Source organism: Polyodon spathula, chromosome 13 (assembly GCF_017654505.1).
Source record: "Polyodon spathula isolate WHYD16114869_AA chromosome 13, ASM1765450v1, whole genome shotgun sequence".
NCBI classification, from domain to species: domain Eukaryota; kingdom Metazoa; phylum Chordata; class Actinopteri; order Acipenseriformes; family Polyodontidae; genus Polyodon; species Polyodon spathula.
In genome coordinates, this window is record NC_054546.1 from 40,692,251 (window position 1) to 40,709,418 (window position 17,168).

The window sequence follows — 17,168 nt, forward strand, 5'->3', positions numbered from 1 at the left end:
CAGTTTATTATGATCGCTGTGCTAATTAAAAATCTGACAAGCATGGCTTGATTCTCTATACTCCCAGAGAGTACTGAACGATTTCTATCTCCTCTGTGCAATAAACTCTGACAGCCCCCCTCCACTGTCTGCAGTCCAAGACCCCCAAATCAGGATTTTTAATCTCGGCTCAACATTATAATCTGTAGCCCTACTCCATTAGCCCCACTGATCTCTTACCATGTATTTCTGTAGTTGTCAGTCACCAAGTCAGTTCAGCAATAACATGGCATCAATCTACAGCTGTCGTCAAAAGTTTTGCATCTCCCTACTGAATTAACTCATTTTGCTCTCTGAAAGTTGAATAAAACCTGCTGAATAATGCCAGGTTAGCATACTGAATTAAATACTGTACTGTACTTTGTAATGTGACATTTAATGTGAAAAATGTGACATTTCACAATCCAACATGAAAAACTCTATGCCATTATGGCTTCCGGTAGACTTTTGCAATATCATTTTCTAGTTTCTTGACATGATGTTAAATAAAAGATCTACATTATATATATCCTCTCAATCCTAAAATTCTAGATGATGCAAATCTTTTGGCCATATCAGTACATTCAGCTACAAAATATCATCAACCTGAAGTGACTTGCACGATATTATTCATTGTGAGCTTCCTAGCTATATCTGTCTTAAGTGTGTTGACAGGTATGGCTAGTTACAGTGCTGCACACTCATGACAATTTTAATTACTTACAGCTTGCTACTAAAGTAATCAGCGTGCAGTATTGGAATATATGATTTGTGGTGTAAGAAGGCCACAACAATTGGCACCAATACAACGGTAAAAAAAAAAGCTAAAATCAGGACACACTGGAAAGTGAATTCAGGCTTTTAAATACAACCACTCAAACAAGCTTCCCAGGAACCTGAAAAAAGCAGCTATAAATATCAGTGTTTTTTCTTGCCCTGCTCTCCAGTGAGAGAGGCAGTCTGTGAGTGTGAGAGTGTGTGAAGCTCAGGCCTGGCTCCCTGCCACAGTAAACATGCAGAGCTGACCTCTGAACCCTGCTCCCGGAAATGGAAGCTGTTCACATCGCTCTGCAGCAATACAGGTCATCACACTGGAGTGACCGCCATGCCATCTCCACAAGCAAGGATCCAAAATAAACTTATCACTTACAAAAACATTGGAATGATTCCCCCACTAACCATGTGTAAAATCTCTAAAGCTGCTCAAACTCAAACTTTGATGAATAAGGCAGTTCTTGAAGCCGTTCAATACAGCAACAGCTCTGCAGTCCCATGCAATGACAGCATTTTGGATGAGCGCCACATGAATAAGGCGTCATTCATTCAAGAAAGACATGCATTACCGCTGTATTGCCCTTTTCTATGCTGCTATTAAATCCACAGCGCCACAAAGATAGGAAGCCGTGTACACGCTTACAGAGGGTATTCATAACCGCATCATAGATAATTTATTAGATTATAGCTAAATGCAATCCAAGATGATAACTCTCACAGCCACGCCGACAGAGATACAGGAAGGGCCGCGTCTTGAACAAGCAGCTATTAAGTAGGGTTTAATCATTAACTTTTGCATCTAACAAACCGCAACTATGGGTTAGGAGTGTGCAAAATCAAGGCCATTATCCTGTTCACCTTGTAAACGGTGGCAGACAGACAGATGTACAGACAGATGGATGGACACGCTGCATAGTTTTGCCAGTCATGGGTGTGTCCCTGTGCCATCACAATAAAAACACTTGCAGTCTCTCCAAAACCTTTACACAGGAACGCCTAGTAAAGCTGGTTTGTAAAACCACAGCAATAATTTAGCAATAATGCTGCATATACATACACGCCTGCTATGTGTTTTATGTGTTCTCATTGCATCTACCTATGTTGCCATGCTAATCCAAACAATGGCAACAATAAATTATTAACAACCATGCTGAATGCCTCTGTAGACAACTCTGAAAGGACTGAGCTGAATCCAGATGTACATTGGGGGTGTGGGGGAGTGTGAGTGAAAGCCAGTGCAGGGTTAATGGAATGAAATGTGTCAAATAAAAACTCCAGCTGAGCCAGCAACAGCGCTACAATCATATTGAGAGTAATCATGCCTGATTCCCAACACTTAATATCAGGGATTACCTCGTCTTAATCTGGGCTGCCTATTTGCTGGTCTGTGTTGTTCGCCCCCTCTCTCGCCTATCTGCAGCACTGTGTGAGCCTATGCCTTGACAGGATAATGAGGACACTGCCTTGGAGGCTGAGAGTTGACATGAACAGACTCCACTAAGTCTAGTGGTTGTAATTTACACTGCCTCCAGTCTCTCAGTTCTAGCCACTAGGCCACACTGCCTCCCAGTCCCTCATCTCTAACCACCAGACTACCCCAGCTTTTTTGAGTTGTTCCTTTTGTTTGTTTGTTTGCTTGTTTTTTTTTAATTTAGTAGTCACCAATTAGTTTTTTGTTGTTTTCTCCCCAATTTACTTGTGTCCAATTATTTTGTTTAGCTCAGCTCACTGCTACCACCCCTGCGCTGACTCAGGAGGGGCGAAGATGAACACACGCTGTCCTCCGAAGTGTGTGCCGTTAGCCGCCTGCTTTTTTACACATTGCAGACTCACCATGCAGCCACCCAGAGCTCCAGTGTCGGAGGACAACGCAGTCCGGGGCAGCTTACAGGCAAGCCTGCAGGCGCCCGGCCTGACCACAGGGGTCTCTGGTGCGCGGTGAGCCGAGGACACCCTGGGCAACCTAACCCTCCCTCCACCTGGGCGGCTCTCGACCAATTGAGCACCACCCCCTTGGGACCTCCCGTCTTCGATCGGCAAAGGAATAGCCTGGACTCGAACCGGCAACGTCCAGACTATAGGGCGCATCCTGCACTCTACGCGAGTGCTTTTATTGGATGCGCCACTTGGGAGCCCTTCCTTTTGTTTTTAATATATAAAAACAACATTATTTTGTCCAATTAAGAAGAGGTCACAGAGATTTCTAGTCCTCTCTCTGGAGTGTCAAACAGGCCCTCAGTGTCCCTTGCTCACTGCAGCGGAGACTTCCTCATCTCAGAGAGGCTCATTGTGCCTTGACCTGCCAAAACAAAGCCTCCACTATATGTGGGAACAGAATAAAAACTCTTTTGCTTCCAGTCCAAGTTCCTCCTAATGAGCTGTGAGTGCTGCGAATAGACTCCAGCGCCGGCTGCAGGCGCTTCTTCAGAGAGCCATGCCAGCAGCACACACAGCAAACCAACAACAGTCCCTCTCTGCTCGCCCTGCCAGAGGCCTTGACCCCAGGCTGGGACCCTTTTGTTAAGGGACTGAATTTCCACTTAATCAGGGCACAATGAACAGGCTGGCAGGAGAACAGCAGCTCAGTCACTCCCTGATCGCAGGGCAGAATAAGCTGGGAAAGAGCGGCTGTGCTGTCAGAATCTGGAGTCAGCCGAGGCTGAAACCTGTGCCAGCTCACTCACAGCTTTTACATCACCCTGAAGAGACCCTATCCACATAGCACACGATCACAAAGCGACCTAATAATGTATGCAAAAAAAGGTGATCCAAAACTAGTGGGAGCCCCTTTACTCAAAGGTGCAGCTCCACTACTGTACTGTACACACTTCCCTAAGTGGGCAAGAAAAACGAGTGTGGGGGAAGCTTAAAATACACTTTTGACGTTTAAAAAAAAAAAAAAAAAAAAAAAAAAAAACTAGATGAAAAAGTTCAAGAAGACGAGGGCATTAACTGAAACAGTGGTTTCCTTGTAGCTTTAACTCTTAGTGTAAAGTTACAGAAGGGTGAAAACACAGTTCAAAATGTGGGTATTAAAATGTTTTGGGTTTTTTTTTGGGGGGGGGGGGTTAAAAGCAAAAGTACAGTAAGTACACTTTTAAGTTGCTTTTCCTTTTATATGTAAGTTTAATTAGTTCTTCAAGTCAAGACCTGTGCATGCTGGGGTCAGCGCTGAACAGAACCCGGTATCTGAACTGATCTCTTGAACATACATGGCTGTGGATCTGTGCTATAATGAATGAGTGACGATACACTGTGCCAGTAGTGGGTCTGAGCCCTTCTTTCGTAAGGCTGCTGTCTTGGCAGAGAACCCCTTTTGAAATGAGTAGAGAGTCTCAAGGGACCCCCCTCCCAGTCCAACACATCCTTCCTGTCGGATTGCAAGTAGCGCTACAGTGTTTGATGATATATGGTACAGCATTAAGTAGCACGCTGCAGATCATGTCATGAAGTTTTTAAAAAATTGCTTCACCTCTAGATAACAATCAGGTTTGTCTTTTTTTCCCAGCCACAGCTGTGGGTTTTTTTAGTCACAGATTTTAAAAGGTATTTGTGCCATATAACAGTAGGATAGTAGTGAATTGTGCAGTTTCCTTGAGCTACAGATTCTGCACCATTCACTTTTGACCTCAGATTTCTCTCCAACTAACGACAGGCCGATGTGTGTGTGTGTGTGTGTGTGTGTGTGTGTGTGTGTGTGTGTGTGTGTGTGTGTGTGTGTGTGTGTGTGTGTGTGTGTGTGTGTGTGTGTGTGTGTGTGTGTGTGTGTGTGTGTGTGTGTGTGTGTGTGTGTGTGTGTGTGTGTGTGTGTGTGTGTGTGTGTGTGTGTGTGTGTGTGAGATAGTATCTCCTGAAAAAATGACATTGTGGGGATGTCCCAACTTTGTAAAACAGCTTTAAGAACTAAACATGCCTTCAAAAAAAAATTTAAAAAGTGCCAAAATATTTAGTTTGTTGTCAACTTTCACACCGTGAGGAGATTTGTCTGACTGGAGTTAAAAATAGTAAATAAAAGTATAGTGAGAGTCAATGAGAAGTCCCTACAAATATAGGAATGCAAACACGTGTGTGTGCGTGCCTGCAAGTGTGCGTCTGTGTGTGTGTGAGTGTGTGTGTATGTGTGGTGTGTGTGTGCATGTGTGTGCGGAAAGAGAAAAAAAAAATAGATGACAGGCACACAATACTTTTTGAAACCAGTTGCAAAGAATTGCAAACTAAATATGTCATGGGAAAAGGCTCAGCTGAATATATCAGCTTACATAACATGCTTTCACAAGATGTATTTGTCATTTGACACTTAGGGCTTTGTAACTTACAATTTTAGATAATATTCACTTAAATCTACCTCTATGTAAATTCAACCCTACGTCACATCATACCTAATCGATTCAATTCACTTTTTGACTTTTAAAGTAAATATGGTCCAATCATTTAATCAATACTCCAGGTCTGTACTGCTCTCAATCAGTTTTTCCCAATCGATTCATCAAGTTCCAACTCCATCTCTTAATGTGTTATTGGCAAAGTGCTGCTCTGGACTAATGCGTGGCTCTGCTAGCTGGTATTGCATCAGGAGCAGTGTGAGTGACCTCTGTGCCTGTTCATTATCTCCCACGGGACGCTAATGAAGACGAGATGGTGACTCAGAATCCTCTTGGTGTTTTAAAGCAGATATCGCTCCAGCTCACCAGTTACAGAATCTGCATGTAATCCAACAAATTTAAAGACATGCATCCTTATTTGGGCTAAATTCCCTGGAATGGTGGAACTGTCCATGATCTGGTTGTGAAGTGCCGGGCCCCAACTAGAAGTTTTACAGGCTGTAAAATGAATGAGGTTTTTTCAAAGTATTGCGTTTATTCATTGAAGAAAAGCTGGTTATCTTAACTATTGTTAAGGCCTGCATTACGCTTAATTTATGCTTCAGGAAATTGAATCTGGGTTGTACGTCATGACTTAAGTGTCACTTAGCCACATCCACGACGGGCTTACTGTGAATCTTTTGGAATTCGGAAGATCTACTGGTGAAATGTTACTAATCTAAATTAGAAGGACACTGTTTCTGCGCAGAGACCCCCCACACCCACCATCTGTGTGTTTATTTGTTTCTCTCGCTCCCTCATTATCTCCCTCCTCTCTGGTGTGTGTGTGTGTGTGTGTGTGTGAGCAAGTGCTTGTCTGCCTCTCGTGTGAAGATTTTTAAGACATTAAAAGAGCAATATTGAGAGCATCCAATATTGAAAGGAATTCCTGAGAAGCATGTGCCAGGTATGTGTGTGTGTCTGTGTGTGTGTGTGTGTGTGTGTGTGTGTGTGTGTGTGTGTGTGTGTGTGTGTGTGTGCGCCATGGAGAGCCCTGACCTACATTTCACGTTGTGACCTTTGCTGCCCTGCCCTGCAAATCTGCAGTAATCCAATACTGTAATTCACACAAACTGCTGGCACGCTTGGAGATACAGTACGTTGTATAGAGGAGTTTTGCTTACTCACCTGTGTTCTTCAATGCTATGTTTCTTCTTCTTGGTACATTAGTATATTTGTGAACAAGGATGAGGCAATAACGTTCTGTGATGTGTAGCATACTGGCTCTCCATCACCTTACTGATGGAATGACGTATTCTGTAGGCTAGATCATACAGACTTTGATAGGGTACGCTTCCCTTTCCAAGGAATTGGAGAACAATAGAGCAATGATCAGATATCCCATCAGAACAACTTATACACCTTGCAGACTGTCCTGTCTTCATTGACCATATTACTGCAAGTCTTTCCAAACATAGTATATATGTATCACTCAATCCATTACAAGGGTTTGAATTGGATCTTGTGCAGACGGATTACAAGCAGTAGTTCATACAGTAATAGAAATAGCTGGCCCTTGCTTCACATACCTGCTATAAAATAAAACTGACACCCCCACGTAGTGGAGATGGTACATTCCAAATCCTCATTGAGATAGACACTGACAGGTTGAGAGATCAGGAATGTGTGGTACTGTAGGGTCTTTAAAAGCCTTGAGGTTCTAAGCACATGACACTATAAGATGTAAATAAGACATATACAGACAGAACTGGTCTTTAGAATGAATCTGATACCAGCTTCCTGCTCTATGAACTGTCCCTCTGTTTTCATACTGTATACCCTTAGCTCCTGTTTTATTGCTAAACGTTTTGAATTGATGCTTCTAGTATATCATATCTATGGTAAGGAATTGAAAAGGCTTGCTTCTGGAGCTAATGGATATAATGCGCAATTATCAGATTATCTCACCGGAGTTTGGGGGATAAATTTAGGCATTAACCACACGTTTCATTTGGGAACATGAAGATTTTTGATAAGGTTTTAAAAGACATGTTTTTTTTTTTTAAATCCATGATATGTTTTCTTTCAATGTATTTAATGTTGTCCTTTTTTACCATTTGTTAGCTGGATCAATGATCTTCAAAGGAATCGGTTAGGTGCAACACAAATGTGCAAATGTTTCTAAAACATACATATTGTGCAGGTTCCCAGGCACACAAAAGGGAGTGTCTGAACCAGGAAACAGGGAAGAGGAAACAACAAAACCACACTGAAAACTTAATTAGAGTTTGTTTCCTGTGAAGGAATGACGGGAGTACGAATGATGCCCAAGAGAAGACGACACATCTGTGCCTCCTCGATACAGTCCGTTTTATTCCACCCTCCAGATCTCTGGTGCTATGCTGAGACTCCCAAAAAGACTCTTAAACGAGACTGCAGGAGTACCATTATAATATACCAGCATCTGTTGCTAATAAAACACATGAATAAAAACAGGATGTTTTGTGGTCCTACAGCACTTTAGAACTTTACTACACCTTTCATTGGAATTGGTACCGTATTAGTAACAGATGTTGAGGGCAACAAGACATGTAGAATAAGAACAATCCAATAAAATGTCATAAACCTGTCTAACCTGTGCAAAGGGACCAGTTTATGCTAGTATAGGAAACAGATGGTTCCTGGTGCGGGGGGGGGGGGGTGCGGAGTGACATGATACATTACAAAAGGCAATTCTAATGGTTAAAATGGTATAATATAAAGGGCCTATATTTGAACACAGAAGCTCAGGCTCAGGGATGTGGCTGGACTTGGTAACAATAGCCCCAGTCCTCACAGGAAGGTTAACCACCAGAGGGCATGGCAATGATGAAAGAGGGAGACTCCTATTGAAAAACAAGCAGCAGCCGAAAATAAACCTATATTAAACTTTTACATTTAATAGGCACGCTCAGCCACGTGGTTAGCGCTTGGATGCAAAGAGTCCCAAAATAAGGAAAATATGGAACGTTGATTGGTTGTTTATTCCAGTACTCATTGTATTCTAGGGAACTGCTAAGCATTATGCAATGCTGGAATGCAGGGGTTTTCAACAGAACTGTACCCCTTTTGTCTGGAGATTTCAGCTCAAGTACCCCTTTACAATTTTCACTCTACTGAATTGACAACATCTGCAATAAAATGGAAAATAATCTGATTAACACATTTCTTTTCCTCCCCTTTATTTAATAAATAATTTATGTCACAACAGTTTGGGTGACAAACTGCTGGTTTAGGACTGAATAATAAACAGTAGGCTTAATTCTTAAAACTTTTAATTACTTGGATGCACAGAATTAAAAGTATTTTGTAATCTCTTTGGAAACAGTCGTAATCGCTTTCTATTCGGCGAAGTTCGTAAAAATAATATAAAACAGTGTGCATTGTAAATGTCTGTTACGTTAGCGTTTACTTCCCAGCTCCACATAATTATGTGCCATTTAAAATGTTTACCTGAAGATAAAACTATAATAACTACTAACAATGATGAACGTTTTTATTAAAGCCAACATAAAAATTATCCAAAGGGATTTGGTATAACTTTCTGTTGCTTTGCATTTCCTGTAGACTCTGGTGTTTTCTTCCTTTGTTTTGCAAGTAAGTAATGTATCCATTTCATCAAAGATTGAAAACAAATTCAACCAGACGCTATTGCTGTTACTAAAATGCAGCCGCGCCTAATAAATAAATAAAACAAAACCTTCAAAGTATTGTGATTAATAATTATATTTACAGGAGCATTTATACTATACTTCTAAAGAACGCATTAAGATTGTGTTTCCCTAATTGTGTGGTCTGATGGTTAAAGAAAGGGGCTTATTACCAGGGGGTTCACCCTCAAGTCTCTGTAAGTCGCTTTGGATAAAAGCGTCTGCTAAATGACTAAATAATATTAATAACAATTAGTATTCAATTATACAACAAGTTCAAAACAGCAAAGCTCATGAGCAGCACAGAGTGCTCTCCATAGGCACAATCACCAGACGCCTCCTTCACCCACCCTAATGGGAATCCTCTCCGCTCAATTGAAATCACGCATGCATAAGTACAACCGTGATATATTCAGTGTTTTGTTTTTTTTATTTTTTTTTTATTTTATCTGCAGTTCATTTTGAGCTGTAAACAAAAATGTAATATTTATGCACAGGGGTTTAGAGCTACTATATAATACTGTTAAAAAATGATTTTGTTTTTATTTGTGCATTTCTGAGTCATCCTGCGTACCCCCTATCACCCTTAGCTGTACCCCTGGTTGAAAACCCCTGCTGTAATTAAATGCTTTGCCATTATAAAAGACTATCTTATGTACCTAGAATGTCTTTGTTTCCTTATGGAGTTTAGCACTGCATGAGATCAGAGCCAAGCTCCGGACTTGCAGTGCGAGTTAAAGGGCCCACAGGCTGTACAAGATGTTTAATTAGACAATGCACAATGCGTTCATTTTTATGAACAGTTAAATGGTTTTGTGTTTGTATTTATTTAAATTTGTGCAAACATTCAACATTATCTTTATAAAACAAGATGTCCGATCCAGCACCTTCAACACAAGAATTCAACCTCTCGTGATGAATCACAAACCACCACTGTTCAAACCACTGTTCAAACCAATGATCCACAACACAACAGTGCAGATGTTCCACAAAAAAACTAAGCACAAGGAAATATCTCTCAGCACGCAAGCTTCCTCCCAGCCCCTCGATGACCCCCAGCTTCCTGACCACAGAGTTTCCTACCGAATGTGGAAGAGACGAGTCTCCTTACCTCTGGTGTTGGTCGCCATGTCTGCCACTTTCTGAAAGGCATCCAGGAAAGCCACAGCAGCCAGCACTGTGGTCCTGGGACAGAGAGAGTCAGCGTTAGTCATTCCTGCCCATCTATATGCCTGCCTCTCTGTTCACAGGGCAGCTCCAGCACAAGGATTACCTGTGCAAGGTAAGGAGCAGACAGTACTGGAGGCTGAACACCTCTATCCAGAGAGCAGGGGTGAGGAGCTGAACACACATGAGCCAAAAACAGAGTTTTCACAGGGACACAGCCAGTCCACCACCCTGGACACACAGCTAGTGGGTGTCTGAGTGTACCGTAGAGTGGAGGAATGGAGAGAAGGGCAGATATACTGTACTCACCTCAGCTGAGAATGCAGTATGGAGGTATGGAGTTAAGGAGAGAGATACTGTACTCACCTCAGCTGAGAATGCAGTATGGAGGTATGGAGTTAAGGAGAGATATATGGTTCTCACCTCAGCTGAGAATGCAGTTTGGTGGCCTTGGCATTGAAGTCTTCCCAGATGGGGTAGGAGCTCTGCCATGGGAAAGAGAAGGCACGTTAGTTTTTCCTAGTTATACGGTAGAGCCTTGCTAGATTTTATTTGAATAAAAAAAAATGAGAGAACAGAATCATCATCATTGTGCTTTCCTAACATTATAGTGACAGGTTTTAAGAAGTAAGAAAGTTAAGCTGATTTATAAAGATTGTAAGGACAGAAGGAGACATTGGACTGAGTCAGACAGACATAACAAAGAACCCAAACTTATATATTAGTCATTGGTAACTTTAGAAAGTGTTGATCACTACTCAAAGCAGAAAGACAATCTGCCCTTTCTCAGTGTATGGTTATTCTTTAAGTATCTTTAATTTGGACATTTTTCTAATTAACGTACTGGTGCTGTGTTTTGTAATTACATTGTTAGAACATACCATTGTGCAATACAACATATAGAGTACATTCAACACAACTATATGTAGAATTAATGTTGTTAAATAATTATTAATAATTGGTTCCATTAAATAATTACTTATGGATAGGCTGACCATATCCCGGTTTTAATATCCGCCCAACCTCAATGCCCTAGTTCTCAAGTAATGGAGCACACTCCTGTCAATAGACTCAATCAATTCGAAGCAATCCACTCCAATTATCAAGCAGCTACTCTCAACAAACATCTGTGCATTTTAGTGTTTCTTATCAAAGCTAAAACTCTGTACCTGGGTTATCGACGGGGGTCTCCGGTCCAAAGACAGAGGAGTAATGCACCTGTTCTCATTGTGGAGTAGTTAGCTATTAAAAACTGTAGGAATCTTGAATGTTTGAGCAATTTATCTTGGAATTGCACAGGTCCAATAGTCTGCATTACCTGTAACAGTTTCTTATTTTTATTTTCTGCTACACTGTGGTAATGGCAAGACAACGCACATGAATGCGTGGTAAAACCCAGACTGTATAAACATGGTTAAGAATTGCATACATAGAAAATGCAATGTATATGCATAGGGAAAACAAATAGCATACTATAACTGCAGTCTGTAACATTGAAGTTAAGGTCAATCTTCATACACATCTATAACTTTTTAACCACGGATGAATACATTAGATCAGATACATCTCATCCACATATTGTTTGTCATAACTGGAGAAAATAAACAGGTAAATGTTTGTATTACTTTAAATTGAGCTATCGAAATGTTCCTTTATAACGTCCAGCTCTCTCTCTCTTCATTCCAAGCGCATTCCAGCAAGCAGCCTGGTTGAAGTTCCATTCTCTGCTACAGTTTAACTATAAAGGCTGGTTTGTCATATACTGTAATACCGTCGATGACTATGAGTAGGATGCGTTATGAATGGGGCTCCAATATGAATTAATCATGAAATCACTAGATTACGTTTAATACTAAAGTTGCAATGTTTTTTCTGACTTGAGATAAACTGGCAGTCCAGATAGAATGTATGGAAATCCTGGAATTTGTGTTTTTTTCATTCCCTCCTCTCCCAATCAAAAAATAAGTGTCTTTCTCCCTAGAACACCAATTGCCTGTGCCCGATTAATCTACAGCACTAATGCGCAGCTTCCATCTTTATAACAGAGACAAGGTGAATCATAACATACAGTTTATTGGATCTGCAAAAGCTTTGGGGAAGGTAGAAGTGATGGAAACCAAAAAATCTATTCATCTTATTTCAAGGGTCATAACAGTTACAGCTATCATAGTTTTTCATGACACTTTGTGCAGGTAATTACAAGGGTGATGGATTCCATTGAAATTGATCTGGACACCAATTGCAATTTTAAACACTTTCTTTTTTTGTTTTAATCTTGCACTTCTAGAGTGCACATGCCCTAAAGCAACTTTACAAAGCAAGTCGATGGGGGTGCAGTGATTGCAAACAGAAGGAAAGCTAGTTAAAGCTGAAAGGCTCTGTGTCGCAGTTTTATTTTATTCTGTAGCGTCTGAGAGGAGCTTGTCTGTCATCGTGTGAGTCAGAAGATACTGCAAGAGACAGGGTGGGGGCATATGCTTTATAAACGATGAATGGAGAACACAGCGTAGATACTGTTCTTTGCTGGGTTTTGTTTTTTATTTCTGATTTACTATTGTTCTTCCTGCGATGTGCTTGTCAATGCACTGTTATGACGAAGACGTCAAGGGCTGTTCACTGCAGAGTAAATGAAGCCTAGATGCCAAATGGATTCGTTTAGGGTTTTGGCTACGAGTGAGAGACACGATAAAGATGTAATATTTACTTTGGACGTTGGTTCACCTTTAATGGAACTAGCATAGTCATATTGCAGAACTGATTTTTCATGTGCATGGAATCCTACAAAGGCCCATTTGAACAGAATGTTTCCTACTTTGCACCCATTTTTTTGAGCACCATCTTTAAACATGTCACCTCTGCATATTTATCACCTCTCATGCTAAACTTGAAGTTCCACAACATAGGATTTGATACACATGGAAAAATGTGTTCCATTAAAGGTAAAACAACGTCCACCGTACAGTAAATATTTAATTTGTATCCGTCACAATCCCCATCTTTTAGAGCCCTGTCATTTGCACAGGATGTGACAAAATCAGAACAAGGGCCCTTCTCATTCTCACTACTAGGCTATTCTTGATTCCACCGACACCCATATCCCTTTCATATATACAGGGTGGTGTACAGTAGACATAACTCTGTAGCGTGCACGCTAACACAGCTCTTTACCTTCTGTCAAGACCAGTCCTGTTCAAGTAAATGTTGGACAAGAGGCAGTGTACACAATTCAACTCAATTCCCTGGTATACCACTGGAACAGAGCCTGGTATTCACACACAGTTGGCAGCCCCACTTATTTTTCACAGTAATACTCACTTGGCAGTGCTGCCATTATACATTTTCCACTTAGAACTCTGTGTCCTGACATAGCTGTAATATTCACTTCCCCACGTCCCTATACTGATACAATGCCAATATCAGACCGCCTCCCCTAGGCAGTCTCTTGAGTACAAGAGGTGGATAAGATAGAACGCAAATCAAAGAATGTTTTGAAGCCTGAGTTTCAAACTCAGTAAGTGCTTGACATTGTAGCAGTAGTGATTCGTTTCTGAAGATTACTTTCAAAACTTTGTCAGTGTATGTACTGGAGAGCAGGGAGGGAAATAAGACTCCCATTGCATAGCACTTTGATAATAAGACACACCTAGGTGTGTTACCTAGATCTCAGGGCTAATCAAGCACATATTCAAATCTGCAATGGGTGAAATTGCTATGCAATAGGAGTCTTACTTCCATTCCTGATGTAGGGAGGTTTCTTGGAAAAAAAAAACTTGCTATCCTACAATTCCATCAACATTTCCATCAAAAACATTTTCTGGAAAATGGAAAACAATTAAAAATTCAGTCTGAAGAATGAATGGGTGATGTAACGATAACTAAATTGTGGGCTATCAAGTGTTTTTCAGGACAACCCTCAGTTGTGTTTTTCACAGTAACGGTACTTATTTACAAAAATGAATACACCGATACAGTACATTTGACAAAATTTGCCATTCTATCTCATCTTTCAAAACATCTGCCACAGAGACCCGCTGGTTTAATTGATATTACACAGCATGCTGCAGGGTTGGAAATAAGATTGAGTCTGATTGGGCACAGCTGAGCTTTCCCTTTCTGGTTTGCCAAATAAAGCTCAGAAGTGTCCAGCTCACAGTAAACAGAACATTACTTTCTATAGTACTTAGACAGATTTGCAAGTTTACTAAAAACAAAACTTCAGTTTTACCAGCTGTTCCTATCCTGGCTGTGCAGTTCAAGGCTTTCGATCAGAAGCACTCCATATTACATGAGCAGGATCCTTACAAAGAAAGGCATTTTCATCAGCTGATGTTTCTCACTGCAACAATTCCCACCATGGTACCAAGTTACTTAACCATTGAGATACAAAGCGTTAAGTCTGGGGCTTTGTTGCGCGGACTATTAGAAAAACTCAATGATTAATTCAACTAATTTTCCAGTGGGAAAATAAGGGAAGGAAAAAATAAGGAAAACTTACGTTTGACCTCTGTGGGTATCCCAAAGTTGGTTTGTTTCCTACATATGTTGCCAAGATTGTTTTACTGGGCCAATTTCCCTATCCTTTATAGTGTGTATGAATATAGCTTTTCATTTTTCAATAATAAAATAGTCTATCAATGATTATTTCATCATTACGTATTTTCTTTAGGTGAACAAGCACAGTTGTCAATGGATATGCACGGGGATCCCTGGGTACCGCTTGCATCCATGTCTCTTTATTATTCAGATTTCTCTTTGCATCTTTTCCATTCTGTAATAACTACACTTGAGAGGATCGACTTAATCCATTCCTTATTAAGGTCTGTTGCCAAAGCATTTGAAATGTTCTCTGAAAAATCCTTGTAATTGCTAACATAACAACCAACACTGAGAAATAAAGCTGCAGAGGCCTTTATGTATAATTAAATGGCTCCCCTGTTTTAGCACAGTGCTGTATTTACAACAGTCTTGTGCTGGTGTTTAAATTGCCATCTGGGGAGGAAGCAGGAGGAACAGAAAAAAAGCAATGCAAAAAAAAAAAAAAAAAAAAAGAAAAAAACATTTTTGAAGACAAGAGAGAACAAAGTGGCAGAGACACTGATTTTGAATTACTTTTCAATTTTATAATATCCTAAACACTGTGTGACAAAATCAAGTTTTGAAATTCTTTAAATTCAGAAAAACTGTAAGCAACTAGCATGTTTCCAGATGCACTGGGTCTAAACTGGGGGAACCCATCTCACAGTTAGCTGAGTCCGAGTTCCATTATTTTCTTCTTCTCCGTTATGTAAAAGGCACTTTAGTCATTGTGTTTTTCATGATTGAGGTTTCCTACTGCCCTGTTGTGAAACCAACCCAAGATTTAAAAAAAAAAAAAAAAAAAGACACTTATGTAATAGGGTGAATTAGCTGACTACGCCTTTAGTTTAGAGTTTAACAGGAGCTTGGAGCCAGGAAGGATGAATAATGCAAAACTGAGCAATTCAAACTTGAGTGAATCCAGCAGGAAGGTATATAGAAAGGGGGTGAACGCAGTGATATTGAAGAGTTCCCAATTGTCACTACTGTAGCTGCTGCAAAACATCTTCTAAGTGAAAGAAAGATATGGAGACGGGTGGTAGGGTGGGTTTTTAAGAAGCAGAGATACAGCCCCTCTATACCCAGTTCTGTCCAATGCACTATCCCCAGGCGACAGTCCTGTGTGCAGCAACCAACCAATGTATATGTTACCCATTGTGACAACACAGTAGGGTAAAAAAATAAAATAAAAAAAGAACTTTTTTATTTCACCACCATCACAAAGAAAGTAACACTATTGTAACAATCATAATTATATTACTGGTAAATGTACAGGGGTCATGCCCAGGAAAGTAGATGGCATCAAGTTATTTTGCAGAAGAAAAAACATAGAACGATCAATGTTTGGGAAAGATCTAAAACTGCCACATAGATAAACTGATAGACAGATGACAGCTCTATACATTTTGCAGTATCCACCACCGAATGGGTTGTATGTTTACTTAATAATGCGGTCCTTAAAAGCTCATAGCTGTTGCCGTGGTTACCATTTCACTAATACTTCTTCAATCATTAAACAGGGGGCAGGATTATTCGGAGGAGGTAAATTATTGAAATATGAAGGAGAGACACTGTGGGCAAACTGAGGGGATAGGGGTGGAACGACGAGGTCTATACACAAAATAATAATAATAATAATAATAATAATAATAATAATAATAATAATAATAAATAAATAAATAAATAAATAAATATACTTAAATAGGGGTGTGTGGATAAAGGTTTGATGTAACGATACATTTCTATAGATAATATGCCATAACGTACGGAGTTTGTATCCTACACATATTTTGTTCCCGTTGACCCTTTAGACCTAGAAATCTGGATCTGTAAAATTGCACCTTAAAACACTAAAGTGAAAAAAAAAAATATATATATATATATATATATATATATATATATATATATATATATATATATAGTTGAAAATATCAATTAAAGTCAACATTGTCATCGCTTTGTTATTAAGATTACTGCTAACAGTTGCTGCTACAACTAACGATACAATAGCCGTAATAAGAGGCGGCAGCCGTGTGGGTGCAAGGCTATGTGTGGGTTTGTGTGCCGTGGATTGCTCTTCCCCAATCCAGTGGCTCTATCGGCATTAGCACTTTAGTGTTTTTATCTACTCATTTTGCATGCGTGTCAGCTGACGACTTTGACCCCCAGCTCTGTCACTATGTGTAGGAGACAGACAGACAGACCGGCAAGCAGGCAGACATACCGACCAAACCGGTACTGTTTGCGTCGTTTTATTTAGCCCATCTTGCTTTCACTGGGTTTAAAATAAATACTACTGGCAGTAATACAATGTATTTACAGCAGAACAAAAACCGCTATGCATCCTTTCAACATGCAACATCATCGAATTACTGTTTATTCGCTTAAACGTTAAAAATGCACTCTGATTTGTTTTCATAATACTATGGTACTATAGATTTTAATGATTTATTTAAATGAGAAATACAGCAAATAACTGTAAACCCCGTGTCAAAAAATGCTGCATATAACAGAATAATGCAGTGACGCTGCCACCAATGCTGCATTGCAATTAATACGGGCAACTCGTCTCAAATGAATATTAAATGACTCAATCAAAACACCATCAATTGTATATGCATGCAATAAATGCACAATAAAATAA

At 40.1% G+C, this 17,168-nt stretch overlaps 1 protein-coding gene across 9 annotated transcripts in view; it reads right to left on the reverse strand.

Annotated features, from left to right (window-relative positions):
• The window catches only part of mtss1lb (MTSS I-BAR domain containing 2b), a 44,778-nt gene that overhangs the window by 26,967 nt on the left and 643 nt on the right, over nucleotides 1-17,168 (reverse strand). For all 9 annotated transcript variants that reach the window (XM_041268094.1, XM_041268091.1, XM_041268090.1 and 6 more), the window contains exons 2-3: nucleotides 10,373-10,434; nucleotides 9,894-9,967 (exon numbers count right to left, since the gene is read on the reverse strand). In XM_041268094.1, the coding sequence (XP_041124028.1) occupies nucleotides 9,894-9,967; nucleotides 10,373-10,434 (136 nt within the window). The remainder of the gene's footprint in view (nucleotides 1-9,893; nucleotides 9,968-10,372; nucleotides 10,435-17,168) is intronic.